At 45.0% G+C, this 27,712-nt stretch overlaps 2 protein-coding genes across 6 annotated transcripts in view; one reads left to right on the top strand and one right to left on the bottom strand.

Annotated features, from left to right (window-relative positions):
* VWA7 (von Willebrand factor A domain containing 7) overlaps nt 1-17,988 on the top strand; it is a 70,140-nt gene extending 52,152 nt beyond the window's left edge. For both annotated transcript variants that reach the window (XM_056540797.1, XM_056540798.1), the window contains exons 11-17: nt 3,472-3,604; nt 4,096-4,224; nt 6,619-6,711; nt 8,641-8,900; nt 10,358-10,488; nt 11,342-11,513; nt 17,253-17,988. In XM_056540797.1, the coding sequence (XP_056396772.1) occupies nt 3,472-3,604; nt 4,096-4,224; nt 6,619-6,711; nt 8,641-8,900; nt 10,358-10,488; nt 11,342-11,513; nt 17,253-17,702 (1,368 nt within the window). In that variant the 3' untranslated portion in view covers nt 17,703-17,988. The remainder of the gene's footprint in view (nt 1-3,471; nt 3,605-4,095; nt 4,225-6,618; nt 6,712-8,640; nt 8,901-10,357; nt 10,489-11,341; nt 11,514-17,252) is intronic.
* Nucleotides 17,989-26,095: 8,107 nt separating this feature from the next.
* The window catches only part of LOC130291694 (uncharacterized), a 39,029-nt gene continuing 37,412 nt past the window's right edge, over nt 26,096-27,712 (bottom strand). For all 4 annotated transcript variants that reach the window (XM_056540813.1, XM_056540814.1, XM_056540811.1 and 1 more), the window contains exon 6: nt 26,096-26,327. The gene's annotated coding sequence lies outside the window, so the exon portion shown is untranslated. The remainder of the gene's footprint in view (nt 26,328-27,712) is intronic.

Here is a 27,712-nt window from a genome sequence, read left to right as displayed (position 1 = left end):
GCTCCGGTCACGTCCTCTGACCCGGGGCGCTGCGATTCCGCTGCCAGCCGGGATGCGATTCGCGATGCGGGTAGCGCCCGCTCGCGATGCGCACCCCGGCTCCCCTACCTGACTCGCTCTCCGTCTGTTCTGTCCCGGCGCGCGCGGCCCCGCTCCCTAGGGCGCGCGCGCGCCGGGTCTCTGCGATTTAAAGGGCCACTGCGCCGCTGATTGGCGCAGTGGTTCCAATTAGTGTGTTCACCTGTGCACTTCCCTATATCACCTCACTTCCCCTGCACTCCCTTGCCGGATCTTGTTGCCATTGTGCCAGTGAAAGCGTTCCTTGTGTGTGTTCCTAGCCTGTGTTCCAGACCTTCTGCCGTTGCCCCTGACTACGATCCTTGCTGCCTGCCCCGACCTTCTGCTACGTCCGACCTTGCTTCTGCCTACTCCCTTGTACCGCGCCTATCTTCAGCAGCCAGAGAGGTGAGCCGTTGCTAGTGGATACGACCTGGTCACTACCGCCGCAGCAAGACCATCCCGCTTTGCGGCGGGCTCTGGTGAAAACCAGTAGTGGCTTAGAACCGGTCCACTAGCACGGTCCACGCCAATCCCTCTCTGGCACAGAGGATCCACTACCTGCCAGCCGGCATCGTGACAACTGGTCAGACCACACATGGAATACTGTGTACAGTACTGGTCAGACCACACATAGAATACTGTGTACAGTACTGGTCAGACCACACATAGAATACTGTGTATAGTACTGGTCAGACCACACATAGAATACTGTGTACAGTACTGGTCAGACCACACATAGAATACTGTGTACAGTACTAGTCAGATCACACATAGAATACTGTGTACAGTACTGGGCACCAGTGTACAAGAAAGATATAGTGGAGCTGGAGAGGGTTCAAAGATGGGCAACCAGAGTAATACGGGGAATGGGAGGACTACAGTACCCAGAAAGATTATCAGAATTAGGGTTATTTAGTTTAGAAAAAAGAAGGCTTAGGGGAGACCTAATAACTATGTATAAATTTATATGCATTTCTGGAGAGTAAAAACATTACAGGTGTCATAATGGAGTCGTGAAGGAATTTTTTTCCCCTAGTATGGGGCAATTGGCATCAACCTCATAAGGGTTTTTTTTTTTTAACCTTTTTCTGGATCAACAAAATAGGGACAAAATAAAGTTTTAGGTTGAACTCAAAGGGGTTAGCTGGAATCGAAAAACATGGCTAATTTCTTTCAAAAACTGCTCCCTGTATGTCTCCACTTTGGGTGTGGAATTACAACTTAGCTCCTTTCACTTCAATGGAACTGAGCTACAGAACCACACCCAAACTGGAGACAGACAGGGAGCGGTTTTTGAAAGAAATTAGCTTAGTTTTCGATTACTGGTTAACCCCTTTAATGGATTATGTAACTAAGAACTATGGGGGAAATTCATTAAAACTTGTGCATAGGAAACGTTGACCAGTTGCCCATAGCAACCAATCAGATCGCTTCTTTCATTTTTGAAAAGGCCTCTGAAAAATAAAAGAAACTATCTAATTGGTTGCTATGGGCAACTGGTCATCTTTTTCTCAGCACAGCTCTTGATAAATCTCCCCTATGTAACTATGTAAATGTGTAATTTCTTACTGTTTCTTTTTACATTGGTTGTTGTGTGGCTGGACAGTTTACATGAAGCACTGTTATTCTTATACTATCTACGCGGCTGCAGTGGGGGGGGGGGGCACTCTCTCTATACAGGACACATGTACATTGCATAGAGAGTCTATCTGTGCTGCAGCGCACCAATATGACAGCTCCCCCACTCTCTGTGCCCTATTGGGGTGCCCTGTACAGTGCACAGAGAGTGAATGAGATGTCCATATGCTATTTTTTTTTTTACCTATAATAAAGCTAATAAAAACAAAACAACATTGTTTTGAAAGACGTCCACAGCCTTTAAATCCTTCTGGCCACTAGGGCTAAAACTAAGCTTAGACTTCCTGTTCTGTACAGAATATTCCCCAGTAATGCCTTTCTTCCCAGGAGCAGAGTGAAAGGTGACACCAGTAGAGAAATAACACTGGATCCCCCACCATTCACAGCAGAGATCAGTCTCCCCATCCCTGTATATAGATTACACTGGATCCACCACCATTCACAGCAGAGATCAGCCTCCCACTCCCTGCATATAGATAACACTGAATCCACCACCATTCACAGCAGAGATCAGTCTCCCCGTCCCTGTATATAGATTGCAATGAACCCACCACCATTCACAGCAGAGATCAGCCTCCCCATCCCTGTAGATAGATAACACTAAGTCCACCACCATTCACAGCAGAGATCAGCCTCCCACTCCCTGTTTGTAGATAACACTAAGTCCTCCACCATTCACAGCATAGATCAGTCTCCCTGTCCCTGTATATAGATAACACTAAGTCCACCACCATTCACAGCAGAGATCAGCCACCCACTCCCTGTATGTAGATAACACTAAGTCCTCCACCATTCACAGCAGAGATCAGCCTCCCCGTCCCTGTATATAGATAACACTAAGTCCACCACCATTCACAGCAGAGATCAGTCTCCTTCTCCCTGTATATAGATTACACTGGATCCCCCACCATTCACAGCAGAGATCAGCCTCCCCATCCCTGTATATAGATAACACTAAGTCCACCACCATTCACAGCAGAGATCAGTCTCCTTGTCCCTGTACATAGATTACACTGGATCCCCCACCATTTACAGCAGAGATCAGCCTCCCCATCCCTTTATATAGATAACACTAAGTCCACCGCCATTCACAGCAGAGATCAGTCTCCTTTTCCCTGTCTATAGATTACACTGGATCCCCCACCATTTACAGCAGAGATCAGCCTCCCCATCCCTGTATATAGATAACACTAAGTCCACCGCCATTCACAGCAGAGATCAGTCTCCTTGTCCCTGTATATAGATTACACTGGATTCCCCTCCATTCACAGCAGAGATCAACCTCCTCCCACTCCCTGTAGAATCACATCTAATAAGGTCTCCATTTAATCTGAGTAGGACAGGGTCGGTCTATTACTGTCTATGGTCCATGGCCCTGCAGCAATATCACAAGATGGCAGCCCCCATAATAATGTACCAAAAAATAAATAAAAACATCACAATCAGAAAATAGAAGCAGAAAAAAAGAACATGTTTCAGTATCTGGGTCTAATCCGAAAAATACATCTAGGAGACACCGTCCAGGGTTTAATCCACGCAGGGGGTTTGGCGCATTGTATCAGAAAGACTGACCACTGCGCTCTGTATGTATATATATATATATATTCACTTTATATCCCACATGGTGATACAGAATTGGGGTCAGTATTGGGTTAGGAGCCAGGCAGACATTTATTAATGCGACATTGTGAACGTATATAGATCTAAGATGGACAGAAATATTTTTGGGTTGTCCTTCGGCCTGTGTATAATGGGGACTCTTACTTTCCGCAGGTCACGCTCCTCAATGTGCAGATGTCAGAGGGAGGCATCAATCACCATGTATTTCTGGTGGATGAGTTCTTGCACAATGTCACAATGTACATAAACGGTGACGTCAGGGAACTCCGTATACATGATCCAACAGGTAATATACAGTTTAAAGGGGGTACTCCACTGGCCAGCGTTCGGAACGAAATCCAAACTGTTTTCGAACTGCGGTGGTCGGCCACGCCCCTTGCGATGTCACAGCCACACCCCCTCAATGCAAGTCTATGGGAGGGGGCGTCACGCCCCCTCCCATAGACTTGCATTGAGGGGGCGTGGCCGTGACATCACAAAGCGCGTGGCCGACCAACGCATCGCGAAAACAGCGTTCGGATTTAGTTCTGACGCTGGCCAGTGGAGTACCCCTTTAAGGGTATGTTCACACAGGGCAGATACACTGCGGATGTTCCACAGCACCAAAATCCACATCAAATCTGCATCTATGGATTATGCGCACATTGTTGAAATTTTCTTTGGCGCAGAAATCCGCAGCATATCTGTTCTGTATGAACATATACTAAAGAGCTAAAGTGTGAGGTACGAATGCCATACAGTGCTACAAGGTTATCATTCCTCTCTTACCTGAACTAGGGCGAAAACAAAATGGCCGCCGTCAGTTTTATGGCAAATTTACCCGAGTGTTCCTGTCAGATCCCCTGCAGGTGGGCAACTGGACAATTTTTATGAAAACCGTCGAACCCTACAGTATTCACGTTCAAGGTAAGAAACTTATCAATGTCAATAACCACGTTTACTAAAATGCGGTTGTGCAGGAGACGCAGCAGAGCCGAATTTGTCATTTAACTCTTTGAAGCTGAATAATGTATTCTTTGATTTAAAGGGGTACTCCGGCACTAAGACATCTTATCCCCTATCCAAAGGATAGGGAATAAGATGCCTGATCGCGGGGGTCCTGCCGAAGGGGACCCCAGTGATCTTGCATGCAGCAGGACCCCCCGCGATCAGGAAACTTATCCCCTATTCTTTGGATAGGGGATAAGATGTCTTCGCGCCGGAGTACCCCTTTAAGGTAGCTTAGCAGGTTTTACCTGCAATATGGTATTACGGTTAGTGATGAGCGTCATTGCCCATATTTGAATTCGCGATATTTCGCGAATATATAGACGAATATTCGTCCTATATTCGCGAATCTCGCGTATTTGTTATATTCGCATATTCGAATATTCGAGGAAGAAAACAGTGCGGGGGTGGGCAACTTTACTATTGGTTGCTAGTAGGGATCGACCGATATCGTTTTTTTAGGGCCGATATCGATAATCGGTGGAGGTTAGGGCCGATAGCTGATAACTTATATCGATATTCCGGTATAAGTTATCGGCTATTTATCCCCCCGCGACACCGCTGCAGATCATTGATTTAAAGCGGGCGCTTTAAATCAATGCACTGCAGTGGCTTTTGTGGTGCCATAGGCCGCCGCCGCCACCCGCTTCTCTCCCCCTACCTCTCAGGGTGGTCCGGGCCATCCATCCTTCCTGTAGTGTCCGGCGGCATTCTGGGTGGAGGGTGAACCGGTCCGGGCTGTCCTTCTCCGGGGTCCTCTTCTCCACTCCGGGCAGGCTCCGGTCTAGTAACGCAGCATAGACGTTGCTGCGCAGTGACGCCCGTGCGCAGCGACGCACCTGATGTCACCGCGTAGCGGCGTCTATGCAGCGTACTAGGCCGGAGCCTGCCCGGAGTGGAGAAGAGGACCCCGGAGAAGGACAGCCCGGACCGGTTCACCCTCCACCCAGAATGCCGCCGGACACTACACGAAGGATGGATGGCCCGGACCCCCCCCCCCATTACGGGTAAGTTTAATTTTTTTTATTCAATCGGAGGGTGGGGGAGGTGCCCGAGCGGTATGGGCAAAAATCCATACCGTGGGAGAAAAAAAACAGTATCCGGTATACCGCCCAGCACTACGGTGGGGGGTGCGACGCGGTGCGGTGGGTCGGGGGCGGTGCGGTGCGGTGGGGGCGGTGCGGGGGGCGGAGCATTATCGGCTTCTCGGCAAGGTAATTGCCAATACTGATAATGCCCAAAATCATGATTATTGTCCGATAATATCGGCCATACCGATAATCGGTCGATCCCTAGTTGCTAGGGATGTTGTTGATAACCTCTGACAAGTATATTTGCATCATTCTAATTGGCCCACAAGTGAAAAGAAGGAATATGCGAATATGCGGAAAAAAAGTGAATATTCGTAATTTCGAATATATAGCAAATATATTCGCAATATTCACAAATTCACGAATTTGCGATATTTGCAATGAAAATTCAAAATGCGAATATTCCCGCCCAACACTAATTACGGTATACACCAAAGTTAGCACAGACATAGCATAACAAACTCAGCTCAGAGCCTTACATATTACTACTGCAGTGACCATTATACCAATAACGTACCAATATCACCTATAACACCACTGTACAGGGGACAAATAATTTCACCACGCCATATAGTGACGGGATAATACCACCATACTGATACTAAATAAAAATCACTATACACAGACTAATACCCCCCATACAGTGACCATATAGTGGTAGATATTATCTCTACCCAGGAAAAAAAAGAACAAAAAAGGAGAGATATGCACCCCTAATGACGTATGTCACAGTACACACAAGCATACAATAGGTGGAATTGCACTCACCCTATGGGGTTGCGCTAAGAGCGCAACACCTCAGTGGACGTCTGGTATTGATAGTGCTGGTTATGGATCCGCAGCCGTAGCTCAGCCGGACTAGATGCATCTAGCCTGACGAAGGGTCCGGTCCGGACCAGAAACGCATTGCTGTATTGCCAATAAATTTGATTTTAGGACATTTGACATGTGTTCTCTCTATTTATGAACCACTTTGAACAGCACCTATGAGCTTAATTTTAGTTTTGCCTGCCTGTATTATCTCTACCCAGGCTCTGCAGGCAGTATAACAGATTACAGTTACATCCAGTGACTCACAGGGGGCGTCTTCTTGGAGTCTTCTTGGAGTCCTAGACCGCCATGGAGACTACTTCCAACCATGACCTACTGTTTTTTTTTCACTTTTTCAGTACTTTTCCTATCCTATTTCACATTACTAATTTTCTTTCTCTTTGTTTGACAGGTCGGAGCTCTGTTGATTTCCTCTATTATTTTGGGACTCCTGTAAATGGATCTCATCCTGGACTCTATCAACTCAACCACCAACCAGTGGCAGGTAGGTAACAGACTCTAGATAGATTCTATAGGTCATAGTGTGGTATGACGGGATGATGATGATAAATAAGTATACTTGGCTTAACTTGCCTGGTACTTGAGGGCTTCAATACCTATCTAAGTACTGCACGCTGTCCTAACTATGAACTGGGGGAATCTACCAATTGGGGTTGCGGAAGAGGATTGGGAATTTCCCTATCTACCTGGGGGATTCCCTACATATCTATCTTAAAGGGGTACTCCGCTGCTCAGCGTTTTGAACAAACTGTTCTGAGCGCTGGAGCCGGCGCCGGGAGCTCGTGACGTCATAGCCACTCCCCTCATGACGTCACGTCCTGCCCCCTTAATGCAAGTCTATGGGAGGGGGTGTGACAGCTGTCACGCCCCCTCCCATAGACTTGCATTGAGGAGGTGGGGCGTGACATCATGAGGGTGCAGGGCTATGACGTCATGAGCTCCCGGAGCCGGCTCCAGCGTTCAGAACAGTTTGTTCAAAATGCTGAGCAGCGGAGTACCCCTTTAAGTATTCCCCACCTACCTACTGGGATTATCTACCAAATTGGGGAGGGGGGGGGGGGGAAACGATTCATATATTCCCCCATTGTCTGTGGTGGTACCCAGGAGTGGTGGGAAGTGCAGGAAAAAGTGGTAAATATCAGAGGACACCTAAGACATTTGCTAACATTTCCGAGTATGGAAGATTTCTCATATTCCCGAGAGTCTCCCGGGCACAATTTATTTTCTCGGAGACCATATTTTTACCTTCAGGACCTCCAGACCTCCAAAATAATTAAACCTAAAAAAAACTTACCAAAATATAATTAATAAATTACAAGTCAAAAAGTCATCACAAGTGTAGGATATTTATTAGTTTAAATAAATGTAATTTACAACAGTATCCTTTTTTTCCCCACTGCGCATATATATATATATATATATATATATATATATATATAGCTCCAAGTGTCCCCCCCCCCCACACTTCATCACTCCCTGAAGAAGCAGGGTGAAACGCGTTGGAGTGTGGTGGTGGGGGGGAACACCAGAGGCATTGCTACTAGTTGCTGTGGTTGGTAATGTTTTTTTATTTGCTGACTTACATTATATTTTATTAGTGCATTCCTTTATTATCTATGTGAAGACACTTGATGAATTTAATTAAGCCATCTGCCAATGTCTAACATATTACATTTATATTATTTGCATCATATAGCTTTTAATATATTTTTGTACTTGTTTTTTGCACATTTACTGTTACCCTCCAAATGGCCTTTGGGATTATTATATCTGTTCCCTAACTGGGAATTTGGCTATTGTTTTTTTTGCTGATTTGCACTAGCTCTTGTATACAGTATATTATGAACCTTTTCTGTGCTCCCCCACTGACTGTTTTTAATGTTGTCTCATGTTTATGTGTTTTTTTTAGGGGGGATTTCTTGTTGTTGTAAATTAACTTTTTTTTATACTAATAGAATTTATACACTTGTGATGACTTTTTGACTTGTAATTTATTCATTATATTTTGGTAAGTTTTTGTAGGTTTATTTATGTATGGTATTTACTTACTTATTATATTAGCATGATCAAAAGGTTATACAAGGTGCTCAACCCCAAGTGCTGTTGTGCACCTTTGCTGGGGTGGAGATCCTGTACTTATGAGCCGTTGCTATGGATGATCCCCAGCAAAAATGGTATTTACTTACCTAGCACTTAAATCTTTTTTTTTTTCCAATAATCATTTTTTTTATTGGTTTAGTCATATTCATGAATGTTTTCTCTGCAAAATAATTGGTTGGGCTTTCCGCAGGGTCTGTATTTGAGTATATACATGAGGTCATAGTTCCACAATAGAGACCGAGTGGAGGAAGATCTTAATCTAAGACAACACTAAGGATAAAGCCTGTCTATCCTCTTCTTCTGCCATCCTCAGGTGTACCTGTGATCCTAGTAGTTGATGCCATTGGCCTTCCAGAGTCTGCCAACCTAAGCCATGTCAGCTTGACCACGCGCACTGGAAAGATCCAGACAGCTGAACTAGAGACAGCCAACCAGGCAGGACTGTTCACAGCCAAAATCGGTGAGATACCTATTGGAGAGTTTAGTGTTGGCGTGAGAGGTCAGGGTGGAAAAGGACTAGAGCTGAAACGGGAGGCACCGCAGCACTTAACTGCAGCTGAATGCATTCTGGAGGTAAGCTCTATTGTGCCAATGTACCATGTGCATGTACGTGACATTGCTAGTGCCAGTCACACAGTTACACTTAATACCAGACACATAAGTATGGTGACTAAAGGGTGGCGTGTTTGTGTACTGTAGGATTTTATGACTAGAGTTTGTGACGCCAGGAGTGTTAACCACCACCCTACCAAGGTTAAGTGGTTGCTGGTGCCAAGCGCTGGGTAAGAAGTACTTCAAAGGCAAGGCTATGGAAATCACTTTACTTAGGACTCCCGGACAGATGTTACAACGAGTACAGTTTAGTTTTAGTGAAGAGAATCACAGTTGCTTCTTGGCACTTTCAGGCTTGTAGTCCTTTCTGACTAACTTGTGACTTGGGCTCGTCTAAACTTGACTTGGACAGACTTGACTCAGCTAGACTTGACTTAACTAGACTGACAGACTTAGACTTGACTAGGTTAGACTTAATTGAAGACAGAATAGAAGACAAAGACTTAGAGAGAAGAATTGGCTGCCGACGGCCTAGACTTTCACCCATGGGGTCCTGGTTAGTGCTTGCCAGTCAGGGTGAACCTATTTGGACCAGAGTTGCCAGAGGCTTTCACTCACGTTATCTGTTTGGTTGCTATGGGTAAGCGCTGCGGAATCTGTAGGCGCTATATAAATAAAATTATTATTATTATTATTATGGGACCCATTGGCTCTCTAGCTCTTCTCATTAAAGCTGACTTGTCTGAACTTGACGTGAACAGACAAACTGGTCAGTGGGATCGGTATACAGGCAGTCAGTCACTGTGGAAAAGTTAGTCTAGAAGAGAGACACTGAACTTGTCCCCATTAGAATTATGGGGCAGGTTCCCTTCTGAGCTGCTCATATTGCCCTGGCTGGACTCTCACTACTCAGTAACTAGCTCCTCCTTGTCTAGACAGACCTGGGGGAGCAGGGCAGGAGACCTTGATTGGCCAAAGTGCTCATGCATCCTTTTACAGACACAGTTAACACTTTACATGACAATAAAGAATATAAAGACATTAAAGATATGGCGACACATTGAATTCCATTATAAAACACACGCACAACATGTAAACCTGAGCTGTAGGCCGGAGCAGACACAGTAAAGTGACAACCACCTGACATGGCAGATGGACAAGTGTGTTCCGCACCAGGACACCACATAAGTATTGCACTCTAGGACGTTGCACTCTATGACTATGACTATGGTTCACACTACGGAATTTCTGAGCGGAATTCTGTTTTGAAATTCCGGTGCAGCAGAGCCCCATTTTTCGAGGGAAACTTTCCGCCTGAAACTGCTGAAAGGTTCTGGCGGGATCCGCTTTGCAGACATGGCCACACTCGGAAGCGCTGGACGGAAGTGTGAACTCATCCTTTATGTTAGATATATGATAGATTCAGTAAATTAACAGAATACAGATGCTTAACAGAGAAGTATGATCATGTCTTCCAGATGTCTAGTAATTCGTTGGTGACTCCAGGGACCTTCCATACGATTTCTGTGAAGATCACTAATTTTGGAAAACCTCACTGCTATTCCCTCAAAATGAGTGATGATGTCAGCGAGGAGTCGGCTACATCCTGGTGAGAATGTAGAGTTGGTCCTTTAGGGACTTATTATGTTCAAGATCCTCATCCAGCTATAGAGTGGAGAGCAGTTACAGCAGTGTTCCCTAACCAGGGTACCTCCAGCTGTTGCAAACCTACAACTCCAAGCATGCCCATACAGCCAAAGGCACAACAAGCTGTGAATATGGCCCTGCTTACACCCCTTAAAGAGGACTTGTTGTGTCAGGTGACTTTTTAGGATAAGCTGCCCTGTGTGTGTATATGAGGAGCAGCACTATTTCTGGCCATTATATAACTGGTATAAGGTATTTTTCAACAGATTTCTGCTCTGCAGGCCTCATCTCTAATTTGTTGTTCTCCCAAAGCTGGTGGGTGGAGCTCCCTCTCCCCCCCTTCATAGACATTTAAAGGGGTACTCTGCTGCTCAATGTTTTGAACAAACTGTTCCGAACACTGGAGCCGGTGCCGGGAGCTCTTGACTTCATAGCCCGCCCCCTCATGCAATCACGTCCTGCCCCCTCAATGCAAGTCTATGGGAGGGGGCGTGACAGCCGTCACGCCCCCTCCCTTAGACTTGCATTGAGGGGGCAGGGCGTGACGTCATGAGGGGGGCGGGACTATGACATCATGAGCTCCCGGCGCTGGCTCCAGTGTTCGGAACAGTTTGTTCAAAACATTGAGCAGCGGAGTACCCCTTTAATGCTTTTCTTGCAGACACAAAGCTCAGCTGATTTTTAGAGAAGACTATTGGAGCTTGTACTATAGATCTATACAAAGTTTATTCAAATTACAAAGTTTATTTGGCTTTTTGTGACTGTTTTGATCTCCGCTCTACATAATCCCAACACCTCTGCTCTTCTCCTGACAGGTTACAGATGGACTCTGGAAAGACAGAAATATGGAACACGGGGATCAAAGTTCCTGACAGCACTGAGCAAAACACCATCGTCGCGGTAATGGTGGAGGCTTTGCTGTGTGACAGTGACATCCAGCCTCCATGCTTCACCTACCTCCCATTAATAGTCATTGGGAAAAATGAGGTAGGTGATCTCTGCTCTGCTGGACGTGAATAATAACCAGGGCTCAAGTCCTGCAGGAACTCATGGGAACGGAGTTCCTGCACTTTTTCCACAAAAGGAACGCAGTTCCCATTAGCAGGAGTCCTGCAGGACGAGCCTTTAAAGGGGTACTCCGCCCTTAGACATCTTATCTCCTATCCAAAGTATAGGATATATGATGTCTGATCGCGGGAGTCCTGCTGCTGGGGACCCCGTGGTCTCAGCTGCAGCACCCTAGAGATCCGGTGCGCGGATGACTGGTGATGCGGGGCAGAAGCTCGTGAGGTCACAGTAATGCCCTCTCTATACAATTCTATGGAAGGGGCCGTGACGTCATGAGTCTCCAGTGCTGACCCCAACGCTCTAAACGAACGCCGGGTGCAGCCGGGAGATGTGGGAGTCCACAGCGGCGGGACCCCCGGGATCAGACATCTTATCCCCTATCCTTTGGATCGGGTATAAGATGCCTAGTACCCCTTTAAGTGGAAATCCTGGGTGAGTTCCCACACTTTTTTTCCCAGGACTGATAATAACTTTTTTGTTTAGTTACACCAAGAGGGTTGTGGGACCCTGAATATAAGCAGATCTCTTTAGGACTTTCTATGGTTTTACAAAACTGAATGGCGGTGTAAAGAATTAGAAAATGATGGCCGTTTTATCTTTTTTATTTTATTTATTATGCAAAAATAGCACCACAGGGTGTCCTCAGGTTGTGTCTGGTAGAGCAGCTCAGCGTTGTTCACTTTAAAGGGGTACTCCTGTGGAAAACTTTTATTTTTTATTTTTTTTTATATCAACTGGTGCCAGAAAGTTAAACAGATTTCTAAATTACTTCTATTAAAAAATCTTAATCCTTCCAGTACTTTTTAGGGGCTGTATACTACAGAGGAAATGCTTTTCCTTTTGGATTTCTATGATGTCACGACCACAGTGCTCTCTGCTGACCTCTGCTGTCCATTTTAGGAACTGTCCAGAGCAGGAGAAAATCCCCATAGCAAACATATGCTGCCCTGGGCAATTCCTAAAATGGACAACAGAGGTCAGCAGAGAGCACTGTGGTCATGACATCAGAGAAATCCAAAAAGAAAAGCATTTCCTCTTTAGTATACAGCCCCTAAAAAATACTGGAAGGATTAAGATCTTTTTAATAGAAGTCATTTACAAATCTGTTTAACTTTCTGGCACCAGTTGATAAAAAAAAAAAAAAAAAAAAAGGTTTCCACGGGAGTACCCCTTTAACTCCTTGGGGATGAAAGGCGTATGCATACGCCCTCGCGTCCCGTCACTTAAGGACGGAGGGCGTATCCATACGCCCTCGGCATTTCCGATCACTGCCGCTCGCCGGGCGGTGATCGGACCGGGATGCCTGCTGATATCTATCAGCAGGCATCCCATGGCAATGCCTAGGGGGGTCCTGAGACCCCCCCCATATCGGCGATCGCAGCAAATCGCAGGTCAATTCAGACAAATCAGGTCACTGGTGACCCGATCTCCCGGAAAATAAGACTGATCGGAGCTGTCAGAGACAGCTCCGACCAGCCTAAAGCATAGGAGCGAGGTGGCCATGTTGCCACCTCCTCCTATCCCCTGCCATTGGTCGGTCAGGCTGACCACCAATGGCAGGAGAGGGGTGGGGGGTTAGAGTTCATTTCCCCCCGCTCTGCGCACCGATCGAAGTCGGTACAGAGCGGGGGGAACACGGGCGGCGAGGGGGGGGGGGACATGGCCCAACTTACCCGGACCTGCAGCGGCGGAGCCAGCGGCATCCCGGAGCAGCGGCGGCAGGAGGAAGAGCGGCGGCCGGAAAGTGCGGCTGAAAAGGCGCAGTGAAGATCGCGATAAGTGATCTTCACTGTGGCCTTCTAAAAGCTGCAAAACTACAACTCCCAGCATGCCCACACAGCCAAAGGCTGTCTGGGCATGCTGGGAGTTGTAGTTTTGCAACATCTGGAGGGTCACAGTTTGGAGACCACAGCTGAAGGTTTGGGGCGCCCCCCCCCTTGGGGCGCCCCCCCCCCCCATGTGAATGTACAGGGTACATTCACACGGGCGGGTTTACAGTGGGTTTCCTTCAAGGAAACTTACTGTGAACCCCCGCCTGTGTGAATGTACCCTAAAAACACTTCACTACACTAACAAATAATAAAAAGTAAAACACTACACATACACCCCCTTACACGTCGCCCCCCCCCCTCAATAAAAATGAAAAACGTCTCATACGGCAGTGTTTCCTAAACGGCGCCTCCAGCTGTGGCAAAACCACAACTCCCAGTGTTGCCGGACAGCCATAGACTGTCCTGGCAGGCTGGGAGTCTTGCAACAGCTGGAGGCACCCTGTGGGAGACACTGCTGTAGGGCTTTGGTGGAGACAAGCCCCATCCTTGTAACCGGGTCCACCCCTACTGCAAATTCGTTATTCAGTCCTCAAATGCGCATGGCGCTCTCTCACTTCAGAGCTCTGTCGTATTTCAAGGCAACAGTTTTGGGCCACATATGGGGTATCTCCGTACTCGGGAGAAATTGCGTTACAAATTTTGGGGGGATTTTTCTCCCATTACCCTTTGTAGAAATGGTAAATTTTCATTTACACATCCAAATTTAACGAAAAGTCGTCAAACACCTGTGGGGTGTTAAGGCTCACCGGACCCCTTGTTACGTGCCTTGAGGGGTGTAGTTTCCAAAATAGTATGCCATGTGTTTTTTTTTTTTTGCTGTTCTGGCACCATAGGGGCTTCCTAAATGCGACATGCCCCCAAAAACCATTTCAGCAAAACTCACTCTCCAAAATCCCATTGTCGCTCCTTCCCTTCTGAGCCCTCTACTGCGCCCGCCGAACACTTGACATACACATATGAGGTATTTCCTTACTCGAGAGAAATTGGATTACAAATTTTGGGGGGCTTTTTCTCCTTTTACCCCTTGTAAAATTTCAAAAACTGGGTCTACAAGAACATGCGAGTGTAAAAAATTAAGATTTTGAATTTTCTCCTTCACTTTGCTGCTATTCCTGTGAAACACCTTAAGGGTTAACAAACTTACTGAATGTCATTTTGAATACTTTGAGGGGTGCAGTTTTTATAATGGGGCAATTTATGGGGTATTTCTAATCTGAAGGCCCTTCAAATCCACTTCAAAACTGAACTGGCCCCTAAAAAATTCCAATTTTGAAAATTTTGTGAAAAATTGGAAAATTGCTTCTGAACTTTTAAGTCCTCTGATGTTTAAAGTAAAAACATGTCAACTTTATGATGCAAACATAAATTAGACATATTTGTATATGGGAATCAAAATGTAATTTATTTAGAATGTTTATTGTCCTTACAAGCAGAGAGCTTCAAAGTTAGAAAAATGCTAAATTTTCAATTTTTTCATCACATTTTGGAATTTTTCACCAAGAAATGATGCAAGTATCGACAAAAATTTACCACTGACATAAAGTAGAATATGTCACGAAAAAACATTCTCGGAATCAGAATGAAAATTAAAAGCATCCCAGAGTTATTAATGCTTAAAGTGACAGTGGTCAGATTTGCAAAAAATGCTCCCGTCCTTAGGGTTATAATGGGCTCCGTCCCCAAGGAGTTAATGGGCCTGAACTGCAATACCTGGCACAACCTGTAGATGGCCTTTGTTGTTTGGCATCTTCTTCTAAAATGTTCTATTACCTCCGTACTCTACAGACAGTGGCAGGGCTAACATTAGAGCAGTACTGGTGGTACTGCCGTCAGGGGCCCGGGCCATAAGACATATATGGGGGATAGTCACTTGAACTGTATGGTCCCCCAAAATTCACCATGGCGTTTCTATCTACATCTCTGATGTTAAAGGGGTACTCCGCTGGAAAACATTTTTTTAAATCAACTGGTGCCAGAAAGTTAAACAGATTTGTATATTACTTCTATTTAAAAATCTTAATCCTTACAGTACTTATCAGCTGCTGTATGCTCCACAGGAAGTTCTTTTCTTTTTGAATTTCCTTTCTGTCTGACCACAGTGCTCTCTGCTGACACCTCTGTCCATGTCAGGAACTGTCCAGAGTAGGAGCAAATCCCCATAGCAAACCTCTCCTGCTCTGGACAGGTCCTGACATGGACAGTGGTGTCAGCAGAGAGCACTGCGGTCAGACAGAAAAGAAATTCAAAAAGAAAAGAACTTCCTGTGGAGCATACAGCAGCTCATAAGTGCTGGAAGGATTAAGATTTTTAAAGAGAAGTCATTTACAAATCTGTTTTACTTTCTGGCACCAGTTGATTTAAAAACAAATGTTTTCCAAACATGTGCACCAAAAACTATTAAAAGCGTGCAATAAGAAAAAAATGTGTATAAGATGCCTAGAGACTTGCAACAAACTGATTTACATATTATAGATCTAGGATCATTGTAACGGACGTTTAAATTCATGTGTCTTACAAAATTCTTGATAATTCTCTTATGTTGGCCATTAGGTGGCGCCATTGTAACAAAATCTTCCTCTGTACTTCATTGTTTCCCAACCAGGGTGCCTTCAGCTGTTGCAAAACTATAACTCCCAGCATGTCTGGAAAGCGGAAGGCTGTCCAGGCATGCTGGGAGTTGTAGTTTTGCACCCTGGTTGGGAAACACTCCTCTCTACCTGTTGTGAAACTACAACAGGGCTTGCTGGGTGTTGTAGTTTTGCAAAGTGATTGGCTCCAATTTGGCCCAGTGATTTGCTCCAAAGTCCTTGTTGGATTCGGGGGCCCATTTTTTATGTCAGAACCAGAGGATCCTCTAGTACCAGCCTCTAGGCCAGTGTTTCCCAACCAGGACGCCTCCAGCTGTTGCAAAACTGCAACTCCCAGCATGCCCGGAGTTGTAATTTTGCAACAGCTGGAGGCACCCTGATTGGGAAACCACCCTCTAGGTCTGTGTTTCCCAACCAGTGTGTTCCTCCAGCTGTAGCAAAACTACAACTCCCAGCATGCCCGGACAGCCAAAGGCTGTCCGGGCATGCTGGGAGTGGTAGTTTTGCAACAGCTGGAGGCACCCTGATTGGGAAACCATCCTCTAGGTCTGTGTTTCCCAACCAGTGTGTTCCTCCAGCCAAAGGCTGTCCGGGCATGCTGGGAGTTGTAGTTTTGCAACAGCTGGAGGCACCCTGATTGGGAAACCATCCTCTAGGTCTGTATTTCCCAACCAGTGTGTTCCTCCAGCTATAGCAAAACTACAACTCCCAGCATGCCCGGACAGCCAAAGGCTATCCGGGCATGCTGGGAGTTGTAGTTTTGCAACAGCTGGAGGCACCCTGATTGGGAAACCATCCTCTAGGTCTGTGTTTCCCAACCAGTGTGTTCCTCCAGCTATAGCAAAACTACAACTCCCAGCATGCCAAACAGCCAAAGGCTGTCCGGGCATGCTGGGAGTTGTAGTTTTGCAACAGCTGGAGGCACCCTGATTGGGAAACCATCCTCTAGGTCTGTATTTCCCAACCAGTGTGTTCCTCCAGCTATAGCAAAACTACAACTCCCAGCATGCCAAACAGCCAAAGGCTGTCCGGGCATGCTGGGAGTTGTAGTTTTGCAATAGCTGGAGGCACCCTGGTTAGGAAACACTGCTCTAGGCCAGTCCAACCATTACAATATTTATTTATTACAGTAAAATGAGGCCCCATTCCAAGTTTTCCTACAAGGACCCCATGGACACTTATTACAACCCGGCTCCAATAATCCAATCCTGATTCCGTGTTGTCTTTCCTATTTGTAGACTTCAACAGCGCCCCCTCCAGTTTGCCCTCAGCCGTCGTATCTCCAGTCCTGCCCCGAGTCGCTGGCTCCCGGTCGCTGCAAGGATCACCAGTGGAGCGCCATGGTCTTGGTCACCGACATCAATGGGATTAAATCGGCCCACGTTGTAAATGGTTCCGGTACGGCCTCTCCTTATTCAGATGCAGGAAATGACGGCATCGAGTACACGTCCAGCTGCTGCCACCTGCAGGCCGAACTATTATTCACCAACCACAAGGACGCAGCGTGGAACTGTTCCCTCCACGCCCCAATCGTGGCCACCCAGGCAGGACCTAAAGCCCACTATTTACTCATAATACCGCTTCTGCTGATACTTGTGGTGGGCTTGGCCATATGTTACGTCCAAAAGAAACGGAGAAGTAGGACTGATACAGAGTACAGCAGCCCCAAGGACTGTGAAAAGGAGTAACGTGATTGGATAGGAAAGTTCTGGTGCCAAAAAAAATCTTCGGCACCAGGTATGAAAGGCACGATGAGCACAGACATTATGGTGAAACTCCACCTTTGGCCGCCATTTTCTTTTGGGTGCAAGATTTCATCCAAAATTCTGCACTGATTGATATAAAAGGTGGAAAGAAAAAGTTCACAAAAGAGGACAACTTAAAGGGGTACTCCAGTGGAAAACATTTTTATTTTAATTATCTGGTGCCAGAAAGTTAAACAAATTTGTAAATTACTTCTATTAAAAAATCTTAATCCTTCCAGTACTAATTAGCTGCTGAATACTACAGAGGAAATTATTTTCTTTTTGGAACACAGAGCTCTCTGCTGACATCATGACCACAGTGCTCTCTGCTGACATCTCTGTCCATTTTAAGAACTGTCCAGAGTAGGAGAAATTCCCCATAGAAAACATATGCTGCTCTGGACAGTTCCTAAAATGGACAGAGATGTCAGCAGAGAGCACTGTGCTCGTGATGTCATCAGAAAACACTGTGCTCCTAAAAGAAAAGAATTTCCTCTGTAGTATTCAGCAGCTAATAAGTACTGGAAGGATTAAGATTTTTTTTTTTTAAATAGAAGTCATTTACAAATCTGTTTAAATTTCTTGCACCAGTTGATTTAAAAAAAAAAAAAGTTTTCCACCGCAGTATCCCTTTAAAGGGGTACTCCGCTGCTCAGCGTTTGGAACAAACGTCATAGCTCCGCCCCCTCATGACATCACACCCCGCCCCCTCAATGCAAGTCTATGGGAGGGGGCGTGACAGCAGTCACGCCCCCTCCCATAGATTTGCATTGAGGGGGAGGGGCGTGACATCATGAGGGGGCGGGGCTATGATATCACGAGCTCCCGGCACCAGCGTTCGGAACAGTTTGTTCCAAACGCTGAGCTGCGGAGTACCCCTTTAAGGACTGGTGATGACGTTTTTAATGAGCTCCTCAAAGAAACGCTCCAGGCCATACTGATACGCTGTATTTTGCCTAGTGCAGGGTCCGCGGGGGCGGAGCATTGCACAGGGATTCAAAGAACACCAACGAGAATCCCTGTGACATGCCCCGCCCCCTAGGAGCTCACACCAGTCATAACACAGCATATCTATCCTAACTGGAGCGCACCTTTGGGAAGTCACTCTGATTCGGTAGGAACTGACAATAGCGCCCCCTTTGTTTTGCACAAGTAGATGTCTTGCCATGTTGCTTTAGTCTAATCTGCTGAGCAGATGAAAGGAAGCATAAAACGTGGACAGAGTAGTTAGAAGATGTAGGATGCTCACAAGCTGCGCATGCCTGGACAGCGTGGTTAGTAGTCGTTGGCACAGATTTTGTTAGAGTTTGGATTTTGTGAAATATTCAGTGAGATGTTCTGTAGTTTGGTTTGTACAATGAATGTTAGTTCGGTAATATTTCGAATCGTCACTATTTTTAAGATCTCTGCTTCCTGGTAGAGAGTAATGTGGTACCCACGGGCACAATAAGCATTATACTGCAGACTTATTGGGAGTAGTAGTCTGGATGATATGTCTTTGGCAGGTGGTGACCTGGTGGTCCCCTGTGAGCCCAACAATCCTTTTGTCAAATGAGTTGTTCCCGTGGTGTCCAGTGCAGGAATGAGACTTCCCCAATACAACACAGTTGCTTCAGTACAACGTAGGATGTTACTGTTTTTGGTGCAGATGAATTTGGTCACTGTCCCTTTAAAGGGGTACTCCAGTGGAAAACATTATTATTTTTTTTTTTAAATCAACTGGTGACAGAAAGTTATATAAATTTGTAGATTAGTACAAAAAGAAGCACGGACGTGCACTCACCGCAAAGTAGAGACAGTCAGATGTAAAGGTCCGGTGACGGGGTGCCGGGTCTCGGAATCGGCGCTGGCGTGTGGCGCTCGGACGCCTCCGAGCGCCACACGCCAGCGCCGATGCCGAGACCCGGCACCCTGTCACCGCACCTTTACATCTGACTGTCTCTACTTTGCGGTGAGTGCACGTACGTGCTTCTTTTTGTACTTACCTTTGATACTTCATACTGTCGTAGGTGCACCCCGCAGGAGACACTGACCTAGGTCACCGAGGACCGTTCTACTGATAGAGGTGATATTGTTCTCAAGAGTGCTCTCCCCTTCTTTGTTTAGATTTGTAGATTACTTCTAGTTAAAAATCTTAACCCTTCCAGTACTTATCAGCTGCTGCATGGTCCACAGGAAGTTCTTTTCTTTTTGAATTTCTTTTCTGTCTGACTACAGTGCTCTCTGCTGACACCTCTGTCCATGTTAGGAACTGTCCAGAGTAGGAGCAAATCCCCATAGCAAACCTCTCCTTCTCCGGACAGTTCCTGACATGGACAGAGGTGTCAGCAGAGAGCACTGTGGTCAGACTGGAAAGAACTACACAACTTCCTCTGAAGCATACAGCAGCTGATAAGTACCGGAAGGGTTAAGATTTTTTTTAAATAGAAGTAAATTACAAATCTGTATAACTTTCTGGCATCGGTTGATTTAAAAATAAAAAAGTTTTCCATCGAAGTATTAAAGGTTGCTTTAGAGGTTGATTTATGCTGTTAGAACCTGTAAGGCTATGTTCACACGGCAGAATGTCTGTTCGTAATTTCAATGGGATTCCGCTGCACTGTTTACATGGCAGAAATTCAGATTCTGCAGCAAGAATAGTCAAGTTTATTCTTTCTGCGGAGTCCGCAAGGACGTGCATTGCCGTTTGTGAGACGGCACATTTCCGAGCAGTCCTAGCGCCCACCGGTTAGTCAAATGTGCAGAATGTCCACCCCTAATTTTCATGCGCACTTTTTTCACCCTTGAGAACCCAGCCTAAGTGTAATGGCTAAAGCAGATAAAGACTAAATACAATCTATTGATTTTCTTCTTCACTGATGAGGATCTACACAGGTTGTCTTGACTTGGGGTGCAGTACTGTGTTTCCATTTTTTACTCACAAACTCTTGTTATGGCACGATACCCATAGGGATGTACGCAGGAAACGTTTGATGACTAACTCCAATTGTACGTCACTGAAAAGATTAGTGTATGCAGAAGGACCCTTGTTCAGTGTTATTCTCTTCTGACTAAGAAAAAACTATTTCTTGGAGCAAAAGACTTAAAGGGGTTATCCAGGAAAAAACTTTTTTTTATATATCAACTGGCTCCAAAAAGTTAAACAGATTTGTAAATGACTTCTATTAAAAAATCTTAATCCTTTTAGTACTTACGAGCTTCTGAAGTTGAGTTGTTCTTTTCTGATCTAAGTGCTCTCTGATGACACCTGTCTCGGGAACCGTCCAGTTTAGAAGAGGTTTGCTATGTTGATTTTCTTCTAAACTGGGCGGTTCCCGAGACACGTGTCATCAGAGAGCACTTAGACAGAAAAGAACAACTCAGCTTCATAAGCTCATAAGTACTGAAAGGATTAAGATTTTTTAATAGAAGTAATTTACAAATCTGTTTAACTTTCTGGAGCCAGTTGATATATAAAAAAAAGTTTTTCCCTGGAATACCCCTTTAAAGCACTTTGTCCTCACACTGTGGACTGGAACAGGACAGCATCTTGTTTGTAGCAGGTTCTGTCTTGAACAGGATTAAATTTAGAAGATTAAACTTTCTGCGAGAGGAGACTGGACTAGGGACTCTTCTCACAGCCCTTATAGGAGTTCCTGCGCAGAAGCATGGGCTAGGGAACATCATGTGACCAAGGCACCATTCATCTGATACAATCAGTACACAAATAACCCAAACAGATTCATGTAGTTCGCAAAAAGTTCTCTCACAGCCATATGACAGCTTTTTTAGGGACAAAGCTGGAACACAGATACTGGGACGCTACAGTAAGAGAATTAGAACTCTCCCAATCTCTCCACACACATAAATGTTTGGTCGGGAGCCCCCAATGTACATTGGACTAGTGTTTCCCAGTGTGTCTCCAGTTGTTGCAAAACTGCAGTTTCCAGCTGCCTGGGCATGTTGGGAGTTGTAGTTTTGCCACTGGTTTAGACAATTGGCTGATCTGGCAAAAATTGTTGGGTCATGACACTAACGTGTATGGGGGCCTTAAAGGGGTACTCCGCTGCTCAGCATTTGGAACAAACTGTTCTGAACGCTGGAGCAAGCGCCAGGAGCTCGTGATGTCATAGCCCCGCCCCTCATGGCATCACGTCCCGCCCCCTCAATGCAAGTCTATGGGAGGGGGCGTGACATCCGTCACGCCCCCTCCCATAGACTTGCACTGAGGGGGCGGGGCGTGACCTCATGAGGGGGCGGGGGAGATTAAGAGGTAGAAATGAGTGACACGGGTTGATCAAGGGGGGTTATGAAATGACACAGGGGGTGATATAATAGCACAGGGAGGGATGGAGGGGGGTAATGAAATGGCACAAGGGGTAATCAATGGGGGAATGAAGTGGCACAGGGGGGGTAGCAGCCCCATTTGTAATACAGGTATTACGTCGGAGGGTGCGCAATGTCTAAAATAGCTGTCACCAACATGAAAAGTTTGGACAGCTCTGGCCTAGAGGATTGTTGGTCCCCCTGCCCACCACCTAGGGCGCACATTCTGCCACTCCATGCTGTATAATGGAGCCATCTAAGAGCATAATGGGGGGGGGGGGGGGGGCAATTCTTATTCAGATTGGATCAGGAAACAACCATGAGCCGTGTTTGTCGGCTAAAGTAATGAAATCCACAATGATCTTTCTATTGTAAGTTATTGAATATTTTTGTAGATTGTACTTGACGTTCCGTAGTTCTCAGTAGTCAATGGGTCGTTCTTTAAGGGGTACTCCGCTGCTCAGCGTTTGGAACAAACTGTTCCGAACGCTGAAGCCGGCGCCGGAAGCTCGTGATGTCATAGCCCGGCCCCTTATGATGCCCCGCCCCCTCAATGCAAGTCTATGGGAGGGGGCGTCACGCCCCCTCCCATAGACTTGCATTGAGGGGGCGGGGCCAGTGTTCGGAACAGTTTGTTCCAAACGCTGAGCAGCGGAGTACCCCTTTAAGGTAAACAGATGATATTTATTGTGACACAATCTTCGGTGATTCTGTGTTATCTTTGTAATTGTCTCTGCATTTTTCGCAGTACAAGACATTTGTAATAAAAATGTTAACAAACCCCGTATACTGTCGTTATTCCTTTGCTTTCTTACATCGGCTCTTAATATTTTGGCGGTTCTTGCATCGCCCATCACATTTAGATTTGCAAATAAGGGAAAATGGAGCCGCCGTCATATACCGGCTGGACTGTGATATAGTACATATATCATATAACCCTTCCAGTACTTATCGGCTCCTATATGCTCCAGAGGAAGTTGTGTAGTTCTTTTCAGTCTGACTACAGCGCTCTCTGCTGACACCTCTGTCCATGTCAGGAACTGTCCAGAGCAGAATAGTTTCCTATGGGGATTTGCTTCTACTCTGGACGGTTCCTGACATGGACAGAGGTGTCAGCAGAGAGCATTGTGGCCAGACTGGAAAGAACTACACAACTTCCTCATATACATCAGCTAATAAGTACTGGATGGATTGGGATTATTAAAGGGGTACTCCGGGGGAAAACTTTCTCTCTTTTTTTATTTTTTTTAAAATCAACTGGTGCCAGAAAGTTAAACAGATTTGTAAATTACTTCTATTAAAAAATCTTAATCCTTCCATTACTTGTTAGCTGCTGAATACTACAGAGGAAATTCTTTTTGGAACACAGAGATCTCTGCTGACATCACAAGCACAGTGCTCTCTGCTGACATCTCTGTCCATTTTAGGAACTGTAGAAATTAGGCGTATATCACCCCTAGCGTGGGGTAGTTTTAGGATTGCAGGCCGTTGGAGCTTGACCGGGAGCCGTGGCAGCGGTTCCAGTATAAGAAATTGCACAGAAAAAGAAAAAAACTCCAAAATGTGGCGCTATCCCAAAAAACATAAAAAGTAGCTGGTATCTTAAATACAATAGTACTTTATTTAGAACACACTCAAATGGTTACATCCATAAGCAAAACGCTTTTCGGGTATGAAAAAAAAAAAAAAATACCCGAAACGCGTTTTGCTTATGGATGTAACCATTTGAGTGTGTTCCTACATCCATAAGCAAAACACGTTTTGGGGATGGAAAAAAAATTAAAAACCATGTTTTGCTTATGGATGTAACCATTTGAGTGTGTTCTAAATGAAGTACTATTGTATTTAAGATACCAGCTACTTTTTATTTTTTGGGATAGCGCCACATTTTGGAGTTTTTTTTCTTTTTCTGTGCATTTTAGGAACTGTCCAGAACAGCATATGTTTGCTATGGGGATTTTCTCCTACTCTGGACAGTTCCTAAAATGGACAGAGATGTCAGCAGAGAGCACTGTGCTCGTGATGTCAGCAGAGAGCACTGTGTTCCTAAAAGAAAATAATTTCCTCTGTAGCATTCAGCAGCTAATAAGTACTGGAAGGATTAAGATTATTTAATAGAAGTAATTTACAAACCCGTTTAACTTTCTGGCACCAGTTGATTTAAAAAAATAAAAATAATTTTCCACCGGAGTACCCCTTTAAATAGAAGTAATGTAAAATCTGGGGTGTTTGGTCACTGCTTGCATAAATATCCAAATATTAATATATAATGTTAATTAAACCGCACATAAAAAAAATCCCAAAGTCCAGAATTGCGTATTTTTGGTCACTTCACTTTCATTGAAAACTTGATAAAAAGCGTTCGAAAAGTCCCATCAAAACAAAAATGGTACCAAATTAAAACAACAGATCACGGCACAAAAAATGAGCCTCCTACATCCCCGTATATGAAAGAATAAAATTGTTATAGGGGTCAAAAGAGGACAATTTTAGCCTATTCACAAATAGTTATTATTTTTTGAAAAGTAGTAAAATAAAACGAAACCCATATAAATTGGGTATCGTTGTAAACGTATGGACATACAGATTAAAGATAATCTATCTTTTTTTTTTTTACCGAAAAGTGCACTGCATAGAAACGACCCCCCCCCCCCCACAATTTTTAATTTCGCCCCCCAAATATATATTTCTTTCTTTTACTGTAGTTTTGATGGTGTAGTTTTTTCCAGTCTGACCACAGTGCTCTCTGCTGACACCTCTGTCCATGTCAGGAACTGTCCAGAGTAGGAGAAAATCCCCATAGCGAACCTATCCTGCTCTGGACAGTTCCTGACATGGACAGAGGTGTCAGCAGAGAGCACTGTGGTCAGACTGGAAAGAACTACACAACTTCCTCTGGTGCAATACAGCAGCTGATAAGTACTGGAAGGATTAAGATTTTTAGAAGTCATTTACAAATCTGTTTAACTTTCTGACACCAATTGATCTGAAAATGTGTCTTTTCCCACCGGAGTACCCCTTTAACAGGCTAATCCAAATTCCATAGGCATTTTAAAAGGTTTGCTATGCAATATGTCGCAGCATAGGCCTGAAATGTACCTGTGTGAACATGACACCAAGAATTTTAGCTGCAACTGGACCGCCAAGGATTATATAGGGCAGTGTTTCCTGACCAGTGTGCCTCCAGCTGTTGCAAAACTACAACTCCCAGCATGCCCGGACAGCCTTCGGCTGTCCGGGCATGCTGGGTGTTGTAGTTTTGCAACAGCTGGAGGCACCCTGCTTGGGAAATGCTGCTGTACACAGTTGGCCAATCCCACTGAAGCCAGCAGATGGGATTCTGCTGCACCGGAATTTCCGTGTCTAATTTCTAAACGGAATTACGCTCGGAAATATCTACTACTAAACACAGGGATCCTATAGGATGTAACTCAGGATCAGCACCGGATAAGTAATTTAATATATTTACAATAATTTTCTATATTTATATCTGTATAAAAACAGTGATACAGTGTTCAAAGGTGGACATTAAAGGGGTATTCCAGGCAAAACCTTTTTTTCATATATATATATATCAACTGGCTCCGGAAAGTTAAACAGATTTGTAAATTACTTCTATTAAAAAATCTTAATCCTTCCAATAGTTATTTGCTTCTGAAGTTTTCTGTCTAACTGCTCAATGATGATGTCACGTCCCGGGAGCTGTGCATGATGGGAGAATATCCCCATAGGAACTGCACAGCTCCCGGGACATGAGTCATCAGAGAGCAGTTAGACAGAAAACAACAACTCAACTTCAGAAGCTAATAACTATTGGAAGGATTAAGATTTTTTTAATAGAAGTATTTTACAAATCTGTTTAACTTTCCGGAGCCAGTTGATATATAAAAAAAAGTTTTGGCCTGGAATACCCCTTTAAGGAGATAGTGAAATCTATGGCAGATGTACTGTAAGTATCTAAATCTGGTTATTTCTGTATAGTTGGATTATACATAGACATAACCGCTCTTCATTGATTATTCTGGACAACATCGCTAAGCAAAGGCCGATCTCTCTTTATTGAGGATAATACAGGTATATTGATATTTATAAGCTTCTTGCAGGCAGGTAGATAAATGTCTAAATCTTGCTATGTTAATATATTCTATGCTAGATTCCAGAATCCTTTCCATTGCTGATTTTCTTCAAGCCTCCGATGGATACCTGGTGGTCTATATGGAGGTTCGTGCTGTGGATGTTATTAGCTTGAAATGGCAAAATAATCTGTGAAAAGAAAAATATATTCTTGTCAACATTTATCTATCTATCTCATATCTATCTATCTATCTCATATCTATCTATCTCATATCTATTTATCTATCTCATATCTATCTATCTATCTATCTACCTCATATCTATCTATCTATCTATCTATCTCATTTCTATCTATCTATCTATCTATCTATCTAACATATCTATCTATCTCATATCTATCTATCTCATATCTATCTCATATCTATCTATCTCATATCTATCTATCTCATATCTATCTATCTATCTAACATATATCTATCTCATATCTATCTCTATATCTAGCTGTCTGCGGTGTCCTACCGATGTGATGCATAGTTTGTGGCACCAGGGTAGCGTTTGTGGGTAAACTGTGCTTCCTAATGTGGGGAAACTGTGCTACCTAATGTGGGGAAACTGTGCTACCTAATGTGGGGAAACTGTGCTACCTAATGTGGGGACACTGCTACCTAATGAGGGGAAACTATGCTACCTAATGTGGGGGAAACTATGCTACCTAATGTGAGGACACTATGCTACCCAATGAGGGGAAACTATGCTACCTAATGTGGGGAAGCTATGCTATCTAATGTGGGGAAGCTATCCTACCTAATGTGGGGAAACTGCTTCCAAATGTGGGGAGTCTATGCTACCTAATGTGGGGAAATTTATGCTACCTAATGTTGGGGAACTGCTGCCTACCTAATGTGGGGAAGCTATGCTATCTAATGTGGGGAAACTATGCTACCTAATGTGGGGAAACTATGCTACCTAATTTGGGGAGTCTATGCTACCTAATGTGGGGAAGCTATGCTATCTAATGTGGGGAAGCTATCCCACCTAATGTGGGGAATCTATGCTACCTTATGTGGGGAAATTTATGCTACCTAATGTGGGGGAACTGCTGCCTACCTAATGCTGGGGGGGGGGGGGGTTGGGATGGAAGCATTTCACTCTTCACTCTTGGACCTAGGCAGCACAATGTCTTGGGCCGGCCCTGCATAGAAGGCATACTCACCTGCCCGATCCCCAATTTTTTTTGGCTGCTCACTACTTCCTCTCATGTGTCACCTCTGCAGGAAGGCGACCTGCCATAGTCAGTGATTGGCTAAACGCTCATTTCCTGCAGGAATAACATGAAGCGGGGGGCCGCCATGGGCAGTGGGGAGCAGCAGCTGTGGAAGATCGCGGCAGGAGAATAAGGAGCAGATAAATAAAGGGCAGGAGAGTGAGGGGCAGGAGAGTGAGGACAGGTAAATAAAGGGCAGGTGAGTGAGGAGCAGGTGGGTGAGGATTAGTTGAGTGAGGGGCAGGAGAGTGAGGACAGGTAAATAGAGGGCAGGTGAGTGAGGGGCAGGTGGTGAGGATTAGTTGAGTGA

Source organism: Hyla sarda, chromosome 9 (assembly GCF_029499605.1).
Source record: "Hyla sarda isolate aHylSar1 chromosome 9, aHylSar1.hap1, whole genome shotgun sequence".
Lineage (NCBI taxonomy): Eukaryota > Metazoa > Chordata > Amphibia > Anura > Hylidae > Hyla > Hyla sarda.
This window is presented reverse-complemented; position numbering and strand designations above follow the sequence as displayed.